Raw genomic sequence first — 18634 nt, forward strand, 5'->3', positions numbered from 1 at the left:
TCATGATCATGATCATTGTACGGGAATGCTCATGGTTGAACCTGCCGGACTGCCAATACCTGCCTCAGTCTAGCAATGTACCGACTAAGCCTCGACGTTCTCCCTTGCCCTTGCCTGTGCATCACCGACGATCATGCGACTGATTGGGCCAGAGCACCATGTTCCAGATCCCCTCTACAACAAAGCCTCAAACGCATCCACAGCATCTTGGTTCTGCTTTTCCAAGTCTGCATTGTTGGTAAATGCCGCGCCTTTACCCATAAACTGCTTCATCTTGACCGGATCATCCTCGACACCTGGAAGTGCAAAATCATAGAGACGGCCAAAGTCACGGCCCATGGTGACGACAGCTTGTGCCCGAGGTCGACGGACTTGATCGTAAGCTGTCAGTGCCTTCTCGATTTGTGAGACCGAGTCTACACGGCGGAAAAGTGCTGTGAGTACTGCGGCATCTTCGATTGCTTGAGCTGCACCTTGTCCGACGAATGGCATACATGCATGCGCTGCATCTCCCATCATTGCGATGCTACGGCGATTGTAGTAAGGGGCTGGGTCGTGTTGTTGAAGCTCCCATGTTATGTGCGGATCTTCAGCGACAAGCTGAACAAATTGTTAGTGACATGATGTAATCAACAGCGGATTGATCTTACCTCGACAGCAGCTTTGGCGTCTTCGCGATAGTCTGCAAAACGCTCCTTCTCAAATGGCGCAACACTTCCATCGCTCGCGATACCAGTACGTGTGACACAGATGATGCTCAGCGTCTTTCCCATATGCAGTGGCATCATATTGACGTGGCCCTCTTTACCGCAGAGGATAGGCACTGTTCGTCGCCACTTCGAGTCGATTGTCTTCATCGCAAGTTCCATTGGTAGTTGACGCGAGTGTACTCTCCAGCCATCCGAATTCTTCGGCGGCACTGCAGGGTGATCTGCTCCGAGAAGATGCTTACGGGTACCACTGTGCACACCATCGGCACCCAGTAGACAGTCTGCTTCAGCAGTCGTACCATCTTTGAAAGTAAGTGTTACTTTACCACTAGCATCATCTTCCTTGATACTGTCAAGCTTCTTGCCAAAGGTGACTCGGTCTTTCGGCAACAAAGCCAACAGTCCATCGAGCAAATCCGCTCTTGCCACAGTCCTTCGACCTTTTGCCTTGCCCAACTCAGCGACTACTTCTCCAGTATTAGGTCCGCTGACAAGTACAACTTGGGTAACCATTTCCTCGTCCTCTTCTTCAGCCATGGTAAGAGCTTTTGCGAAATACGTCTTCTTGATTGCGGGGTGGATCAGATCCATTGCTGTGATGGCATTCTTGTGTAGCGCGAGTCCGGCACCAATATCGGTGTACCTTGGTACGCCTTCGTAGATGTGTACGTCCAGATTTGTTTTGTCCATAAGACCGACTGCAAGACATAGGCCTCCAATACCGCCGCCTGCAATCGCGATGCGAATCCTTTCCTCCGAATGAGGCATTACGAAGGATGGTTATGGGTACTTGGCTTGATAAATTGGTAATGACGCGAGTTAGATTAGTCCAGGACTTGACGGTCTATGTCGATGGTTTATGTCGCTGGTTTGTGGCAGGCGGAATGTAACGTCCAGTAATTGAGCCTTCAAGGACCGGCCAACCATCGGACCTCATCATATATACATCCCATGCTGACAATTGTCCGACAGAATTACTGCATTGTCCGAGATGTATGTTTCGGAGATCAGGTGTATCGGCCCCAAGCAACTCGAGCTTGCATGTCATCACGCAGGGATGAAAATCATTGCTTCATATGAACAAATTGTGGGGTGTGCTTTTCTGATAAACAGACCCTCGATGACAGCATCGAATGCGACTTGAGCAAACCACAAGTCATCCTCCAATCTTCTGAACGTGCTATCTTGCTGCTGCTTCAAACCGGATTGACGGGACAGAGATGGACAGACCGAACGAACATGTGGTTGGAGCGGTGGGCTCCCGAGTAGTCGATCGCTTGCATGGACCAATGCGGGCCCCGCGTCACACACCCTTTGACGTGCCGCCAGTCAAGAAATCGTGTCAGTTCCTCTCACGTCCAAGGAAACGTCGTAACATGATAGAAGAAAAGTGCTGAAAAGAAGTCGACAGGCTGCTCTTGTGGCGACATGTACTTCAGACAACATTCCTCATGCGGCTGTCAAGGCGATATATAATCTCGTAATGAGCCGATCATTGATGCCCATCATCTATTTTCCCTTCCATATCATCTATCGTTGCAGCCCTACAACCCCGGCTCAGATCACAAGAACACCTCTTGCGTTCTCAAGCTTACAAACAGCCCCAGCTGTGCATACCGGGATACTACTTCTATACTGCAGTGCCCACGAACCGGTTCTCTCCAGTCGTTGACCGGTCGTATTAGCCGAAACTGCATGTGCAAACGCTATTCGCCAGCAGTTTGGGCGGAAGTCGCTGTGCGTTTGCCTGGTTTCTTGAACAGTCATCTCCTTTTTTTTCCCTTTCTCCTGCAACCAGATGAATGTTAATGTTTCCTTTCTTCTGCATGTCTCTGCTCTGCCGCAATGTCTGACTTCTCTTCAAGCCTTGCGATTAACCCGGGAAACATCACCTATCGCTTTTCACGATAAAGGAGACTTTATACTGTTGACATTTACTCACCCCCGCGTTTGATGCCTGACCGTACTTTGCGGCATAACACTCGATCGACCCACCGCCTCAGCCCCCTGCCGAGTACTAACGTGAGTCATTGAGCAACCCTAGTAGACCACACCGCACCATGGCAGACACGAATCCTTCAGATATGCGTCTGCACCAACCATTTGTCGAAGATGGCTTGGAGACAGATGACGAGAAAGGCGACTCTAGTGCATCCAAGCCGGCATCCAACTCGGCGTCAAAGAGGATTCGGAAGACCTCGACTGCTAGAGGAGATGGACCAACCAGACAAAGATCGGCCAGCGATGTTGGGAATTCGGACCCTCCTCCTTCCAATATCAGGGAGAAGCAAATGCGACAGCCTGAAGGATCTGGGGCTCGAGCTGGCGCAGAGGATGAAATCAGATCCGAGTCAGGCATCACCAGGTCACAGAAATCCAGACGACACAGTAAAGCTCCACCTCCGCCCAGTCCTGGAAAGCTTCCCAACAGAGACAGACCACGGAGTCCGGATTCAAGACATCGTGAAAGAGCTCCTACTGGACCGTGTCCTTGTGAGCAATGTGTGAGAAAGCAACATCATGGCTCGAGGCCAGGGGTCAACCCGCTTCAGAAGGACTTACGTTCCAATACATATCCAATGCAACCGCCTCATCATGGACCTTCCCATCCTGGGCCTCCGATCATTCGTCATGGTCTACCGCCACCTGGCTTTGTGTCGGTAGGACCAATGCCGCCGCATGGCATGGGCCCATTGTATCCTCAAGTTGGCAATTTCCATGGCGCACATCATCAACCACCCCCACACATGGTACCAGGTTTCGCACCCAGTCCTCCTATCATGCGCTCTGACATGCAGCCTCCGCCTCATCCTAGCATCTACGCTCCGTCTGTTGTCTCTCAGCCGCCGTCTCTACCCGCTGTAGGAGGCCCGTCAACTAGACAGTTACCAATGAGGCCTGCAGTCCATCAGTCGGCGAGGATTAAAATTTCGGGTTCAGGGCCGCATCTCTCCTCCAAAATTTCGACATACGATACCTCGCCATTCTCACCTGATGATGGCGACCACTTCTCAGCTCGATACCTACCTCCCAAAGCGCACCGTGTGCCTGGTGGCTTCGAGTCAGACGCTTACTCTTCAGAGTCACCGCCAGATAGTCCTCAATATCTTGAGCAACAGAGGCGGCCTCCTCTACCACATCACCAGACCACGGCAGCGGTCCGGCAGATCCATGGTCGTCACTCGACGTCAAGATCGGACTACCCCGTGGACCCTGGCTACAATTACCATCATGGGACCCCGCCGGATGCTGGTTGGGATGTCCATTCTCAATCGAGCTATCCAGGATATGAGGCCCAGCGACATTACCCTGGCGGAAGACGAGGCTCTAATGTGACTACTTGGACAGACCAGACTTCCGCCTCTGATCCAACATACTCAGGCCATGTTCACTACCAACCTCATGAAAGCCATGGTGGATATCAAGGTCACGAATACGCTGCTCAGAGCTACATGGACCAGGCGCGTGGGGGTCCCGAGCCACGAGTCACCGCCGAGACGCTGAAACACGTCTCCAATGGACCGAAAAGCACCAAAAGCAACCACAGCCATCGCCGCAGCCAACACAGCATGAGCGAGGCATCGTCGCGATACCGCGGCGCAGACGGTAGTATAAAGCTCATCATGCCCGTCTCTCAAGCCGAGGGAACAAGGATCCAGTTGGGCGGTGATATGGGTGATCGGGAGGTCACATTGCGGTCCACAGATGATCCTGGAAAGGTAGAGGTGACGATTGGGACGGTCGGTGGTGCTGAGCGCAGCAGATATCTGCAGAGCGCTAGTCAGACATCTCGTGCGACTACGAGGTCTTCGGGCAGTACACGGCACGCCCATCATAGTCGGGCGGAGGGTCAAGAGCAAAGTCGTGAGCATGGGGAGCGTCGGGAGCACCGCCGAGCGCCATCTTCCAGGCAGTCTTGATCGGAGCGAGATTTCAATGAGGATACGGCAAGGTCGGGATGATGGAGTGGAGGGCAGTTCTTGGTACGATGAGATGATTGATGATTATGAATGCGATGATCCTGCCTACTGTTTTCAGCGCAGCACGGCATTGTTTAGTTGTTCTTGCTTTCGATTTGTCTGTTAGCATGTCTGCAATGTAGTCTCAGCCTCGCGGCGGTACACAATAACGATTTTCTCTTGCGCCAAATTCTTGATCGGCAGTCCCTCTGCATGATTTTATTAATTCACCGCTCACACTGAGAGAAAGGCCTCAATCTGAGTTTGTTTCGCACGCCGTGTGTGATCAGACAGCATGTATGTCAAAACACTGAGTTTAGCAAAGTCACAGCTCTTTCATGACGTAGTCGAGACGCGTCCAAAAAGTCGCGTTCACAACAGAGCAGCCATCATAACAACACGAATCCCATCCATCATCCATCACTCGCTTGGTCACAAGTTTGAGCAGCTTGCCACACCGCCGTTGATCGATCAGAACTTCGAGCAGGCATTGGCCAGTCGGCGCTCTCGAGTTCGAGTACGGCGAACGAAAGAGGCCTCGAAAAGCGAGCGCGCGAGGCACGAGCAAGTGAGTCTTCGAAGGACGAATGAGTGAGACGAGCAAGGTCCGATCGCTTGCATCAGTTACCAATATATTTATTCACAGCAGAACGAAAGGCGTTACTCTTCTTCAATCTCCAGCTTGCGAAAAAGCCAGAGAATCAATGAAAAGATAGGGTTCGCGTCAGCTCGAGGTAGTGCAATACGAGCGACACTGTGCCAGAAGACATGAGCAAGCCCAGAGGTCTTTCAGCGAGTTCCAAAAATAAGAATAATCATTTTGACTGCCCGTAGGCAGATCACAGCGATTAAACTATGAAGAACAGATACTACACTTGATCTAAGCCAAAAGGCAAGAGACTTAAGGAAGAAAGAGAGGGGTGAAGGGGTGCCCAGTGGATTATATACTCGCAGCTTTGTGGTTCCTTACATAATCATGTTTGGTTTGATGGCAAACAGGCCGAGAATCGAGCATGGGCCTTGCATCCCGATTGAGCGGCACCGACCATACTCCGAGTAAGCATCATTTCTGCTATTGCTCACGATCAAACGCAAGAAACAGCTCCTCACCCCGTCAACCCCTCTCTTTCTTCCTTAAGTCTCTTGCCTTTTGGCTTAGATCAAGTGTAGTATCTGTTCTTCATAGTTTAATCGAAGCCACGCCTTCGGCGTGGGCTTCTTTGTCTCGGCCTCTGTTTACCTCCTCGTTTCACGGAAGCTTTGAAAAGTGCAGTAAATGCGATCAACATTCTGCATGTTCATAGCTAGTGTAATGTGTTTCGTCGACGGCTGGGATAGTATCACATGTCAGTATCCTGTTCCTGGAAGGCGCGACTCCAAGACTATCTCTCCTGCTCCGAAAACCACCTTGCATTCCCACAGCTGCTTGCTCGCCTATGGTTGGACGCTGAGGTTGCATGACAGACCAGTATTCTGCCGCTGGCTCATGGGAGTTGGTTGAGAGTATCCCAGTGACATCACCATAAGTTTGGAAAGTATTGTGCCTTGAGATAGCTGCAAGTGTTACAGGATGTTGATAACGAAATGGCATCGGTGGTAGGTTTGATCCAAACTACCATATCAAGATTCAAAACAACCTCGTCGTGCTTCCGTACAGCCACCTTGAACACTCCAAAGCCATTTCGCGTTTCGTCATTTGCAGTCCTTCGCCAAGCTCCAAGAAGGAGATCGGCGAACGTCTGAGAGAACAGCTTGGCCAAGGCAGTATATCACGTATAAGAAGACGTGTCGGTCGTCGACGTCCGGAAGGATACCGATCGCAACCATCATAATTATCAACTTTGGCTTTACTCTTCATCAATTCATCCGACACACGACAACAGAATGGCACCTATCAAATCATACGAGTTTGTCACAACAAACCTCAAACGCACAAAAGCAGAACTCCGATCAAGCGACGGAACACCAATCTACGAACTCGACCTCTCCTTCGCAACCACCGACTGCATCCGCACCATAAAACCCGGCCGTCATGCCATAGTACTTCAAAGTGCTGCATCAGGCAATGACATCCCCTCAACACTCGGCACATGCGACTTCACCTTCCGTAGCATGACCACACCAATCCATCTCGGATTCGGAGATGCAGAAGCCAAACCCGATGATGTGATCTGGGAAGACATCCACATGCGCGAGAAAATGAGACAATCTGGTTTTGAACTCACTGTTGATCTTGGTGCTGCTATTGGACGCAAAACTTTTGATTGGAAGCGTACGCATGATGTTGAGAATAAGAGCGCCATTAGCCAGAAACTGGATACTTTGCATCTCAAAATGGTGGAGCGAGAGACTGGTGCTGTGGTTGCGAGGTTTGTACATAGCTTTGCGTTTGGAAGTAAGAGGGGAGTATTCGAATTTGAGGAATTTGAGGGTGGGGAGGATTGGGAGAGGGTGGTTGTGTTGAGTGGAGTTGCTGTTTTGGAGTATTTGAGGAAAAGTCAGGGATGGTCGTGGTGAGATGTATATGTTGTTTGCGATATGCAACTCCCACTCTCCGCCATAATGGAATGTAAGATGAAAACAAGGTGTGAAAAGGCACAGTCATTTTGCAGATGGATAGACTCCGCAAAGAGAGTCAACAAAATGACGCGTCCAGGTAGACATCAGCGCCATTCATGAACATCGTTGTGCCTCGAGACAGCTTCAAGCGTGATATACTCCAGCATATGAGAAGGGCTTCCTGAAGCTTTTCTCGAGTGTCTTCTCTGCTCTGACCTCAACACCTGTCTGGATCTGATAAGATCATCTAAGATCTACATTATAGTAGATTACATGACCATCGAGCTCGCTTCATCAAACTACAAAGAACAGTAAACGATAGGGCATGGTAAAAGATCGATTTCTAGTCATGACGATCTGCAAAGCTTCACCGACTTCCCTTCGACCAAAACTCTTGTATTGCAATTATCAAAAACTGGACAAGCAGAATGATACAACTTCCGGGGAATGAGCTTCAGGTTTCAAGTCCCACTTCGACGATCCTTATGCTGCTTGGATTGGTGTTCCTTGGTCGGAGATGTACTCTGGTTACCAGCAAAAGTATTTGAAGGCGATTGTTGACTATGCCGTTCATGAGTATGATATGCACATCATCATTGGATTGCACTCACTGGTAAGTCCGCCGTATGAGGTTCGACATATAACGCGCTTTCTTCCCCTCAACCACAAATCTCGTCATCGATACTCACATCTATTACAATTGGAAGCAAACCTACTCCTCGAACGTGACGTCTCAAGTCTGCGCTCAAGCCAAGACCACAGCCGGCGATGGTAAGCTCCCAGTCTTTGTAGGCGAATGGGCTATCGAAACGACCTTTGAGAATCGGTTGGACGGCAGAAGGGCAATATGCTTAGGCACTCATGTCATGGACAGTGTGTTGTCTCGAATGAAGACATTCGCGAGGATTGAACGCCGTATGGTGGTTGCGATGACATGATGCCGCTCGAGGAGGCTGGGAAAGAGCAATCAAAGGTCTTGGCGAATCGCGTCGCGTCTGGCGCGGAATTTCAAGATGGAACATCATTCTATACCTCTACCACACCATTTTACTACCACCCAATTGCCGCTCATATTCATATCGCTTCTTATCCTATACTCACTTGTGAGTGCTCGTCATCTTTCACGCCTACTCAGCACATTACACATCAATTACAATGTCATCACCGGCGCGCTCAACGCGGTCGAGTCGCGCTTCGACACCAGCAGACGATAGCTCCTCGATCGTGTCGATGGCCCTCGAATCGCCAGGGACCAGAATGAGAAAGCTCATGGCTGCCTTTGATGACGAGTCAGACGACGACGCAGGCGTTTCCGTCAGACCATCCACCAAGCCAACTACCACAACTCAACTCGCAAACGCGACGCGTGCCAGTAACACGTCAAAGGACAATGAGGACGAGCAAAGTGAAGAGGAGGATGAGCCAGTCTTCAAGCCAAGAGGTCGATTGGCTGCTAGAATGGGAGGTGCAGCAGCTCCACCTATCCAGGAAGAGTCTTCGTCGGAGGAAGATGAGCATGTCTACCAGAGGATCAGAAAAGACCTCATGGCCCCGAAAAAGGCACCTTCTGTCGATAAGTCACCTGTCAAAGTCACACACTCGATCGAGACGGCTCGCACACAGACGCCTCAACCTAGCCCTCCACGTAAACGACTCGTACATCGCGCCTCTACTCCCGCAGCTTCAGTCAGATCAGAAAGCCCCGGCTTGTTCATGTCACCAGCTCCAGAGGATAGACGTTCGGTCAACGAGGCTTCGAGCGACTCAGATTCGGACCTTCCTGCAGACCTATCAGCACCCTCTCGACTTCGCGATCTCGTCAATCGTCGTCGTGCAGAAAGATTGGCGAGAGAACAGGCAGAGAAGGATGCAGAAGAGGAGAGTGCTGCCACTGGTCAAGCACCCTTGTCCGACATGTTCAACGATGAGGATACAAGAGACGAGGTCACGGAGCGAACCCTGACACAACACGCAAGACCGACACGCAAAGCCAGTAAGAAGGCTTTGGAAGAGATGAACAGGGAGACGCAGAGGATCAAGAGAAACATGCAGTTGACACATCAAGCAAAGGTCAAGAAGAGATTCACCGCCCAGGACTTCCTGTCAGCATTCAATCGTCCCAAGACTTCCTCTGGCCTCGCAAACGTTACGAATGCCGCCGATGTCACCTCTTCCTCTCCTCCTCCCGAGCCTTTCTCAGAGACTGGCGTCGACAAGGATCGCGACACCCCTCCGTCGAGCCCACCAGAGATGGACGACTCCCTGAAGACTCTCCCCGAACAGTCTGTTGACACCACGTCCGCAGACATGTCTGACGAAGACTTGCCAACCCTTCATGAAGTCCTATCCCAGCCAAAGAAAACTGTCGACCAGGCCAAGGCTCCTATGCGTCAACTTCCTACCAACCCGACATCAATCCCGATCCGCAGAGTCCGTGTCAAGATTCCCGAGCACAACATTCTCAACAGGGCCAACGACGACGACGATGACGATCTCGTGATTGTCAAGGACCCTCTAGCCATCTTCAATCAAATCCCCAAGACGCAGACTTCGGAGGGCCGAACGATGTTGATGCTCAGACATCTCGCTCAACTTACCGGTAACGGCGACAAGATTCGTAGCAAAAAGGGCCAGAAGCCATCCATATCTGCTCAGCAACTCGAGATGCAACTTCGTCAAAGAGCTCGCGAGATCGCAAATGAGGAACGCGCTGCTAGACTCGCAGACCTGCGTGCCAAAGGTATCGTTGTCCTCACAGAGGAGGAGCGCGAGAGGGAGCAGATGCAGATTGAGGACATGCTGGGCAAGGCTAGAGAAGAAGCCGATAAGCTGCGCAAGCAGGAAAAGGCCACTGCCAAAGCCAATGGGGAGGACGTCGGCATCAGCTCCGATGAGAGTGATGATGGAGATTACCTCGGCAGTGACGAAGAAGCCCGAGCTTCAGCAGAAGATGAAGAAGAGGACGAAGAGGAGGAGGTCGAGCTGTCTGGTTCGGAAGAGGAGGATGCCGCTGACCACGACATGATCGATGCTGAGGCTGGCGAGGACGATCAAGAAGAGCCCGAAGACGTCGAACAATCAGCCGCAGATGGGGCGCTTCAGGATGACGAGCTTGCACTGCCCAAAGCTAGAAGGGCACGCAGGAAGCACGTCATTGAAGACGAGGAAGATGAGGATGAAGAAGCTACAACAACTCAGCAAGATGGCGAAGGCATCAACGACGAGCTTGCGGCTGCCTTTGGTTTCGGACAAGCTCCCTCGGCTCCCATGGGCATGTCGCAGATGTTCGCTGGTACCATGGACGATACTCAACCTTCGGGCATGATCTCTCAAGAACAAGACTCTCTTGAGATGCTTCGCCACATTCCATCTGCGCCAATTCCCTCAATGCCACTCTTTGAGGACTCGCAGGATGCAGTGGCTGACAGCCAGGTTGGCGCTACTCAGGCTCAGATGAACGAGCCTACACAACAGATGGACTTTCAATTCTCACCTCCTTCTGCTGGCTCGCCTGCAATCAATCGCGTGACTCAATTCTCTCAGATCCCTGACCCATCTCAGGATGTCGGCTTCGACCCTAACATTACACCACTGGCTGCACGGGTTCACACTCCTTCGTCCACTGTCGAGACTGTCATGCTCGGAGTTCCAGAGTCACCGATCGTCCCACGTCGTGGTCGTCTGATAAGAAGATCGGAGGTTGTTCAGCAAGTTGATGAAGAGGCAGTGCCATCTTCTGCGCCTGCTGTTGTTGAGAAGCCCTCGGATGCGTTCAGGGTGATGCGTCAAGCAGCCAATAAACCCGCTCAGCCTGACTTCGACAAGAAGAAGAGCAATGCCAAGGGTATGGTTGACGAACAAGCCGAGGAATCAGAAGACGAATACCGTGGTCTTGGAGGTGCCAGTGAGGACGAAGATGGCGGCTCAGGCGATGAAGATGACAAGCAAATGATTGATGAGACCGACGTCAAAGTCGACGAACGTCAGCTTGCCGCTCTTTATGCAGAGAAGTCGCGCGTACAAGATGAAGCTCAAACAAGCAAGCTGTACAAGGATCTCATGTCTGGAGCTCTCCGCCGCAAGCGTGGCAACAATGCCTTTGAGCTTGACTCTGACGAAGACGATCAGCTGGTCGAACGTAGACGCCGCAGACAACGCGAAGAAGCCCGTAAGCGCAAGCTCTTGCTACAGGACGAGACACTAGGTAAACTCGGCAGCAACGACAAGAAAGAAGCCTTCTTGCGTGCCATCGAAGACAGAGACGAAGCCGACGATGTCGATTTCCTGGACGGTCACGATATTGACGACGATGAGGAAATGGTAGAGACACAGCAGCAACCCTCTGCATCTCAGCCTGTTGCTTCCCAGACGGGTCATGACGACCAGTTAACCACCCTTAAGCGTCCAGCCGAGTCTCTAGAGCTCAGCCAGTCATCTCAGCAAGACCCCCAACCACCCACCAAGAAAAAGGCCTCTGCCCTCCGCCGCTCCAACCTCGCAGACACATTCCGCAAGCCAAAGTCATTGGCTGAAGTCCGCGACTCCCTCTCCTTCCTCATCGACGACCCTTCGAATGAGGAGTTGGCCTCTGAAATTCTGTTGTCCTCTGACGAAGAAAGAGAAGTGCGCGCCATCTCTTCCGAACCCAGAGCTCCTGCCTCTGCACGCAGAGTCCCCGCCAAAACGGACATTATCGATCGTCTCACACTCAAGAAACAAGCTTCCACCATCGCCTCTGACGATGGCACTCTCGCCTTCTCCACTGGCTCCCAGGGCAGCCGCGGCAATGGTAGTTTCTCCTTCAAACCTGCCTCGCTACTCCGCAAAGCCACCACCAATACCTCGTTCTCGGAAAGAGCCCCTCCGGCTTTGAATAGAGAAGGCAGCAGTTCGGTCAGAAATGGCGGTAGTAAGAAGAGCAGTATCAACTACCAAGCTAGAGAAGCGGAGAGGCAGGAGATTGTGCAAAAGGCGGCCAAGAGGAGAGAGGAGAATGTGAAAAAGATTGCTGGGTTGAGGAGGAAAGCTGGAGGTGCTTTGGGAGCTTTGGGCAGGGCTGGTGGTGGATTTGAATAGGTTTTGACAATATGGAACAAGGACTTGTCACAATGGAGTATTGAGAGGTGTTGTTGACTATTCAATTAGAAACTGAGTGGAGTATGTAGAGCCAAGACACGATATGAATGAATTACCTTTGACCACTTTGCTCGGCTGAAAAGAATTACTGTTGTGATCTCAATTTCACATGGAATACTTGGTATATAACAAACGGTACGGCGATGTTCTCAACACCTCACACGACCCTCACTCACGTACAAAAGGACGGGTCGAGATGGTTGACAATGCATTTGTAGCTACGACTACTTCCTCTCAACTGCCCGAGGGTCAGGTACCCGGAATTTCATCCCAATCAACACGTTCGGGCGCGCATGCGTCCGGAGACTGGCCTTGGATTCCAGCAGCAGAGATTCGCTGAAGTTAGGAGAGAAAGAACACAGGTTTCTCCCTCTTATCCCCCTCCTTTCTCTTCGGCATGATGCGTAGTCTCTCCAGTGGCCTTAAAGCAAAGCAGAAGGAAAAGCAGGCAGCACATGTGGGTGAAGATAGGGGGACAGAATCACTAACCCAGTCTGGTTCCTGTGCACTTGACTTCCATCCCTTTTGAATACAGCTGATCCTCTCTCTCCGGTGACGAGGTATTCCTAGAGCTTCTTCACGATCGTTTTTGGAGAGAGGAGAAGCTCGATAGCAAAGACCTTTTGAATGCTACAATTGATTATGGATATAGTTCGTGACGCGGCAGATCTTTTTCGATCAAACCCTTCGCCTAAGTCGATAGGAACGTGCGTTTCGGAGACCAGGTCTCGTCGAACGGTACCACTGTATCGAACCTGAAGATGACTTTCTACAAGGCTTGTGGTTTGTACACGCATCGAATACGCCAACATGAAGATCGACATTATGCTGACAGGATGGGATGGCCTTTATAAAGCAACAAAGGACCCCCAACCCCCTTCTTCCACAATTGTCGAGTTTTGCACTCTCGTATGGCAGTCAGCGATTCATGACACGAAGATGCGGGAGTGACCGAGTGAGTCAGTGACCTGGTGCTTCAATCATGCTCTCAAATGCGGACCTAGCCAATATCGAATTGGCTGCGCGTCCGACCAGATCAGGACTGGTCGCGGCGGCGGCGAGGAGATGTTGGAAGCGGTGACCTCCGTGTGAAGAGGATCGAATGTATGGGCAAAAGAGCCTTTGAAAAAAAGCCGGACGCTGAGCCAGAACACAGCGAGTAGGCCCAAGGATGGATGGAACAAAGGCAATCCAACAGTGTATGTCTTCAAGAAAACGGCATCCAACGAAACACAAAGGTCAAGAAACTCGACATATCAATTTCCTATAAACGCTTTTTTTTCGTGGCGGGTATACTAAACTAATCCATGAGGTATAAGCAATATTCTGAATGTAAACGCCCTACGCAATGCTCATAACGCCATAATTTTCCTCCATCGTCACTTCCCAAAGCTCGGTCAACTCTGTTTTAAGCAGCAGCAGCAGCAGCAGTAGCAATGGTCTTCGGAAGCTCGGCAAACGCTGATTCGAAAGCCGATCTCTTGCGTCCATGCTCTTGCTCAGTGATGCCCAACTTACGCACCACCTTCATAGCACCGGTACCAATGCTCATGCTCTGACCCATGATGATGCACTCGGAAACACCCTCGATACGATCCCTCTTCATGCCAATGGCAGCATTGAACAAGTGATCAGGTGTCTTCTCGAACGAGGCAAGTTGCAACACCGAATCTCTCATCTTTGCAAGGCCGAAACGTGTGATACCGAGGACGTCACCCTTGTAGGTCATGACATCTGCGAGAAGTTGCATGTGACGAGGATCAATATCCATACCTCCCATCACAGAGCTGATTTCTGCAATAATCGTGCTGCGAGCGGCTTCAATACCGAGGACTTCTTTGCACTCCATGATGTTGTTGGAGCGTGTCTTTACACCATCTACACCTTCTGTCGTCATGCAAGCTTTCAAGCCATAGCCTTCTACAAGCACAGAAACTGGTTCGCGACCTGTAGCATCTGGCTTATCGTCTTTCTTGACAATCGCACGATGGCAGTCAGGATAGCCTTTTACGACTACGTCAGGAAGGATGCGTTTGAGATCTTGGATAAGGTCGAAAATCTCGAGAGGCTTGCGGTTTTTAAGTTGTGCTGCTTTGCCGCGAGGAGCGGGGACGTATTGGACGTTCACGCGGATATGTGTCTTGCCAACGGGAGCAACTTGTACACCGAGTGCTTTTACTGCTCTGTTCTTGGCAATGGCATATGTAATGTCTTGGGCGGTGAGGCGGAGACCCAGTTTGGCAATGGTGTCCCAATTGATGCGCATGTTGACGTACGAACTAGTCACCGACCAGACATCTTCGATGTAGGCGATGATGTCGCGGAGGTAGGTCTTCTCAATCATGGCTTTGGCGACGCGGCCGGCAACGGTCTCATACTTTGAGTCAAGCATGCATGATACGACAGGAGTCGAGATGACGCGCGAGGCGTTGATGATTTCCTTGATACGGGGTACACCCTGTGTGATACTCATACCGGCGACACCGGCGAAATGGAAAGTCTTCAAGGTCATCTGAGTACCAGGCTCACCGATAGACTGGGCGCCAGTGGCACCAACAGCGTGACCGGGTTGGACCTTTGAACGCTCGTACTTGGTCAAACACAGCATGAGGAACTCATTGATAGCAGCGGATGAGATCTTCAGAACACCATCGGCAATGGTTCTTTGCTTACAGTCATCAGCGACACCTGCATCAATAGTGCCGGAGTCTTCGATGCCAGCTTCCATGCCGATTTTTGTGCGAATGTTAGCTAGTTTGTCGCACTTGATCTGGATGTAGTTCTGCACAGTGTCCAGGAAGTCACGAGCACTCTCCATCTGATCAATGCCGTGGTCGCTCCTATCGTTATAATCGAGCTTCTCGCCAGTCAGTGAGAGACGCTCCAGCTTCGCTCTTTCAGGGTTAAGTGTGTTGGTTGTGATCTTCATAATTTCGGATGGCCTCAAGCCACGGTCGGTGTTACTCCAAGTAGTAGTGACAGCGTGCACGAAACTGCGATCGAAGTGTACAGGCTTCGCGCTGCCCTCCATATCCACAGGATCAAGCTTGTCGTCTCCGTACTGGAATTGAACGATACCGGAAGATGAGTTGCGCACGGTGTTATCGTATTGCGCTGAAAGATCCTCCAGCGACTTCATCAAACGACGAGACATGTAACCAGTTTCGGCAGTCTTGACAGCGGTATCGACCAAACCTTCACGACCGGACATGGCGTGGAAAATGAACTCGGTAGGGTTCAAGCCTGAGAAGAAACTGTTTCCAACGAAACCCTTTGCAGGAGCATCTCTGCTGCCCTTGGCAAAGTGAGGTAGGGTACGATCTTGGAAGCCTTCCAATACACGTTTGCCACCGATAATTTGTTGACCGACAGCAGCAACCATTTGAGAGACGTTAATGTTTGAACCCTTGGAGCCACACTTGGCCATGACCAGGGGAGAGTTACGTCGACTAAGCTCGGCGAAACAAGCGTCACCAGCTTCTTGACGGACTTTGGAGAGGATACCAGAAATCTGGTTCTCCATGGTCATCTCTTCGTCACAACCAGGGTCGCGCTCCAGCTCTCCCTTGTTGTAGAGGTCGATGAGCTCATAACATTTCGCTTCTGCAGTTCGGATGAGGTCCATTTTCTTCGCGGTAAGTGCATCACTAGGGTAGACATCACTGATGCCGAGCGAGAACCCCTGGTTAGTGAGCCAACGTGCGGACAATCTAGCGAGACGGTTCATGGCGTGGACAGCATAGTCGGGCCCGAAATCACGCATGATGACATAGAAGACTGAATCCTTCTTTCCGTCACCAACAGTCGCTTTGTCCATGTAACCACACATGACTTCTGAGTTGCGAATGACCAGATAAGCGTCATCCTCGTTCATGTCTGGTGCGACACCCTTGGGAGGTGCTTTGTATTGTTTGCACTTGGCTTCCAGGTTGACCAGAACATTCAGCTTCTTGTTTGGTCGCATCAAGACGTTCCAGATCTGTTTGCCGGTCCAGAGGCGTTGTGGCTTCCAGATTGTTGGCGGAGGAAGCTCGATAGACAACTTCTCTCCAGTTTCGGGGTCTTCGATGACATCGTCATGGAACATGTACCCAATGATCTGACTGAACGTCTTGCGGTCGAAGAAGTTGTCCTTGATAGAAGAAAGATATGCACCTGTGATGAAGTCTTGAATAGCAGCAATGATTGGAGTTCCGTTCTTTGGAGTAGCCAAGTTGTTCTTTACACCCATGAGGTTGATGGCTTCTGTACGGGCTTCTTCTGTCTGGGGAACGTGCAAGTTCATCTCATCTCCGTCGAAATCGGCGTTGTAAGGATTGCAGACACACTCGTTGAGACGGAAAGTTCTCCATGGTCTGACCTTGACCTTGTGACTGAGGATACTGAGCTTGTGGAGCGACGGTTGGCGGTTGAAGAGAACAATGTCGCCGTCTTCCAGATGACGTTCAACGACATCGCCAATTTGTAGTTCCTTTGCTGCGACTTCGAGCTTTCCAATTCTTTCCATGATTTCCAGGACCTTTCTTTGGCCATCTTTCTTGACAATAAAGTTGGCACCGGGGTGCTTCTTCTTTCCTCGCAGGACGCAAGCGCGGAGCTTCTCGATGTTGTATCTAGTCACACGCTCGGGGTAGGTCATGTTGGTGGCGACTTTGGAGGGGACAGCGACTTCTTCGATACTGAGGTTGGGATCGGGTGAAATGACGGTACGAGCAGAAAAGTCGACACGCTTTCCTGACAGGTTACCTCTGAAACGACCTTGCTTACCCTTGAGACGCTGACAGAAACCGCGGAGGGCTTTACCATAGGCGGAATCGCGACCGAGACCAGGCAGATTACCGTCGATGTACATGGCGATCTGAACCTGCAAGAACTCCCACATATCGACGATTTTCATGACGGGCTGCCCAGACTTGAGACCTGCTGAGAGGAGGGTGTTGATCTGAATGATGTCTCCAAGCTTGTTGGTGATGTCGTCTTCGGTACTTGCTGCTTCCTGTGCCACTGAAGGGCGGATGGCGACAGGAGGAGCGGGTAGATATTGCCAGATGAAAGCCTCTGGTCGACCTCTGCTCGGATCCATGCCCAGTAGCTCCACATCGGTTGTTGTGATTCTCTGGAACAGGTTCAGAGCTCGTAGCGGGTTCATGTCGTCGACGGCGCGTTTGGCGTGCTTTTCCAGATCCGGAACACCCTTCTTGGCCTCGTCGAAAGACTTCTCAAATGCGACCATCGAGGCAGGCTTGACCTTTGACTTTGCGTTGGAAGCAAGATATGTCTGCCACTTGACGTGAATGAGCTTGATGGGGTGTCCTGCCACCTTCTTGACGGTGCCGTTGATGGAAGCGCAGTAGAAGCAGGTCTTTGTCTTCTTGGCCTCGTCGACAATCTTCTTGCAGATGGCCTCCTTGCGCAAAGTGTCCAGCTCTGGTCTTCGGATCTGGCGCAAGTACTTTCGGCGCGTGTTTTCGTCGAGTAGGATTCGGGAACAGTCTTTGCAGATGGTGTTGAGAATCTCCATGATTTTCTTGAAGTAGCCCCAGTGGTAGGCGGGAAGGGCGAGGCGGACGTGACCGAAGTGACCGTTGCAGTTCTTGAGATCCTCCTTGCACTGCTCACACTGTCCAGTCTTTGAAGAGGTTCCGAGGCGACCATCGAGAGGCCCATGTGCGGTGAGGGTGCGTTTGCCGCCAGGGCCGGTACCAAGGTCGTAAACGTTGCGATCAGAAATCTCGACGACCGACTGCTTCACCATGTCCTGGTTGGAGCTACGTGATGTATGAGTAAAGTGGGTTGGACCGAGGCGCATAGTTCGACTCACAGAACACCAAACTCCAGTTCCGAGATGCGCTTCGGAGGGCGGTCGATGACCTGCTCCTTGGGAGGGAGCTCATCGCCGTCATACTGTTGACCTTGACCTTCCATGATGGCGGTAGATGTCGACTACTTCCATAAGCGAGACAGCAAGCGCGCAAGTCTGACTGGCGATGACTTCCAGCTTATTCACGAAGTTTGGCCCGCTCTCGACAAAATCGCAAGTCCAGCGCGCTAAGGATTTGTTCAGCGTAGGGCACGTGGTCCGAGCTTTGACTGTTTGGCGGGGTCTATCTCCGTTGGCAGATCCGAACCTTATCACACTTATCTTCGGCCCATAATCTCACACACATTAAACTAACTCATCCCGACATAGCGTCTTTGCTACGACCCATAGATTTTGGCATCAAACCATGTAATCAAGACAGAAGGATATGTGGAATGTATCTACTGGGC

At 51.2% G+C, this 18634-nt stretch overlaps 5 protein-coding genes across 5 annotated transcripts; 3 read left to right on the forward strand and 2 right to left on the reverse strand.

The window, feature by feature from the left end:
* Window positions 1–174: 174 nt before the first annotated feature.
* On the reverse strand, window positions 175–1478 carry AUEXF2481DRAFT_7567 (uncharacterized protein; the record flags this gene model as incomplete). The annotated part of the gene is made up of 2 exons (XM_013485469.1): window positions 175–600; window positions 651–1478. The coding sequence occupies 2 exons, from the start codon at window positions 1476–1478 to the stop codon at window positions 175–177; spliced, it is 1254 nt and encodes a 417-aa protein (XP_013340923.1).
* Window positions 1479–2418: 940 nt separating this feature from the next.
* AUEXF2481DRAFT_420729 (uncharacterized protein) lies at window positions 2419–4797 on the forward strand. Its single transcript, XM_013485601.1, has 2 exons — window positions 2419–2447; window positions 2576–4797. Exon 2 carries the CDS (start codon window positions 2771–2773, stop codon window positions 4628–4630), a length of 1860 nt encoding a protein of 619 aa, XP_013341055.1. The 5' UTR covers window positions 2419–2447; window positions 2576–2770; the 3' UTR covers window positions 4631–4797.
* Window positions 4798–6553: 1756 nt separating this feature from the next.
* Window positions 6554–7186, forward strand: AUEXF2481DRAFT_7569 (uncharacterized protein; the record flags this gene model as incomplete). Its single annotated transcript, XM_013485470.1, has 1 exon — window positions 6554–7186. One exon carries the CDS (start codon window positions 6554–6556, stop codon window positions 7184–7186), a length of 633 nt encoding a protein of 210 aa, XP_013340924.1.
* A 1088-nt stretch (window positions 7187–8274) lies between these two features.
* AUEXF2481DRAFT_42934 (uncharacterized protein) lies at window positions 8275–12358 on the forward strand. The gene has a single exon (XM_013485522.1). The coding sequence runs from the start codon at window positions 8384–8386 to the stop codon at window positions 12302–12304; it is 3921 nt and encodes a 1306-aa protein (XP_013340976.1). The 5' UTR covers window positions 8275–8383; the 3' UTR covers window positions 12305–12358.
* Window positions 12359–13772: 1414 nt separating this feature from the next.
* Window positions 13773–18289, reverse strand: AUEXF2481DRAFT_7571 (uncharacterized protein; the record flags this gene model as incomplete). Its single annotated transcript, XM_013485471.1, has 2 exons — window positions 13773–18132; window positions 18186–18289. 2 exons carry the CDS (start codon window positions 18287–18289, stop codon window positions 13773–13775), a joined length of 4464 nt encoding a protein of 1487 aa, XP_013340925.1.
* Window positions 18290–18634: the final 345 nt, after the last annotated feature.

Source organism: Aureobasidium subglaciale (assembly GCF_000721755.1).
Source record: "Aureobasidium subglaciale EXF-2481 unplaced genomic scaffold scaffold_21, whole genome shotgun sequence".
NCBI classification, from domain to species: Eukaryota; Fungi; Ascomycota; class Dothideomycetes; order Dothideales; family Saccotheciaceae; genus Aureobasidium; species Aureobasidium subglaciale.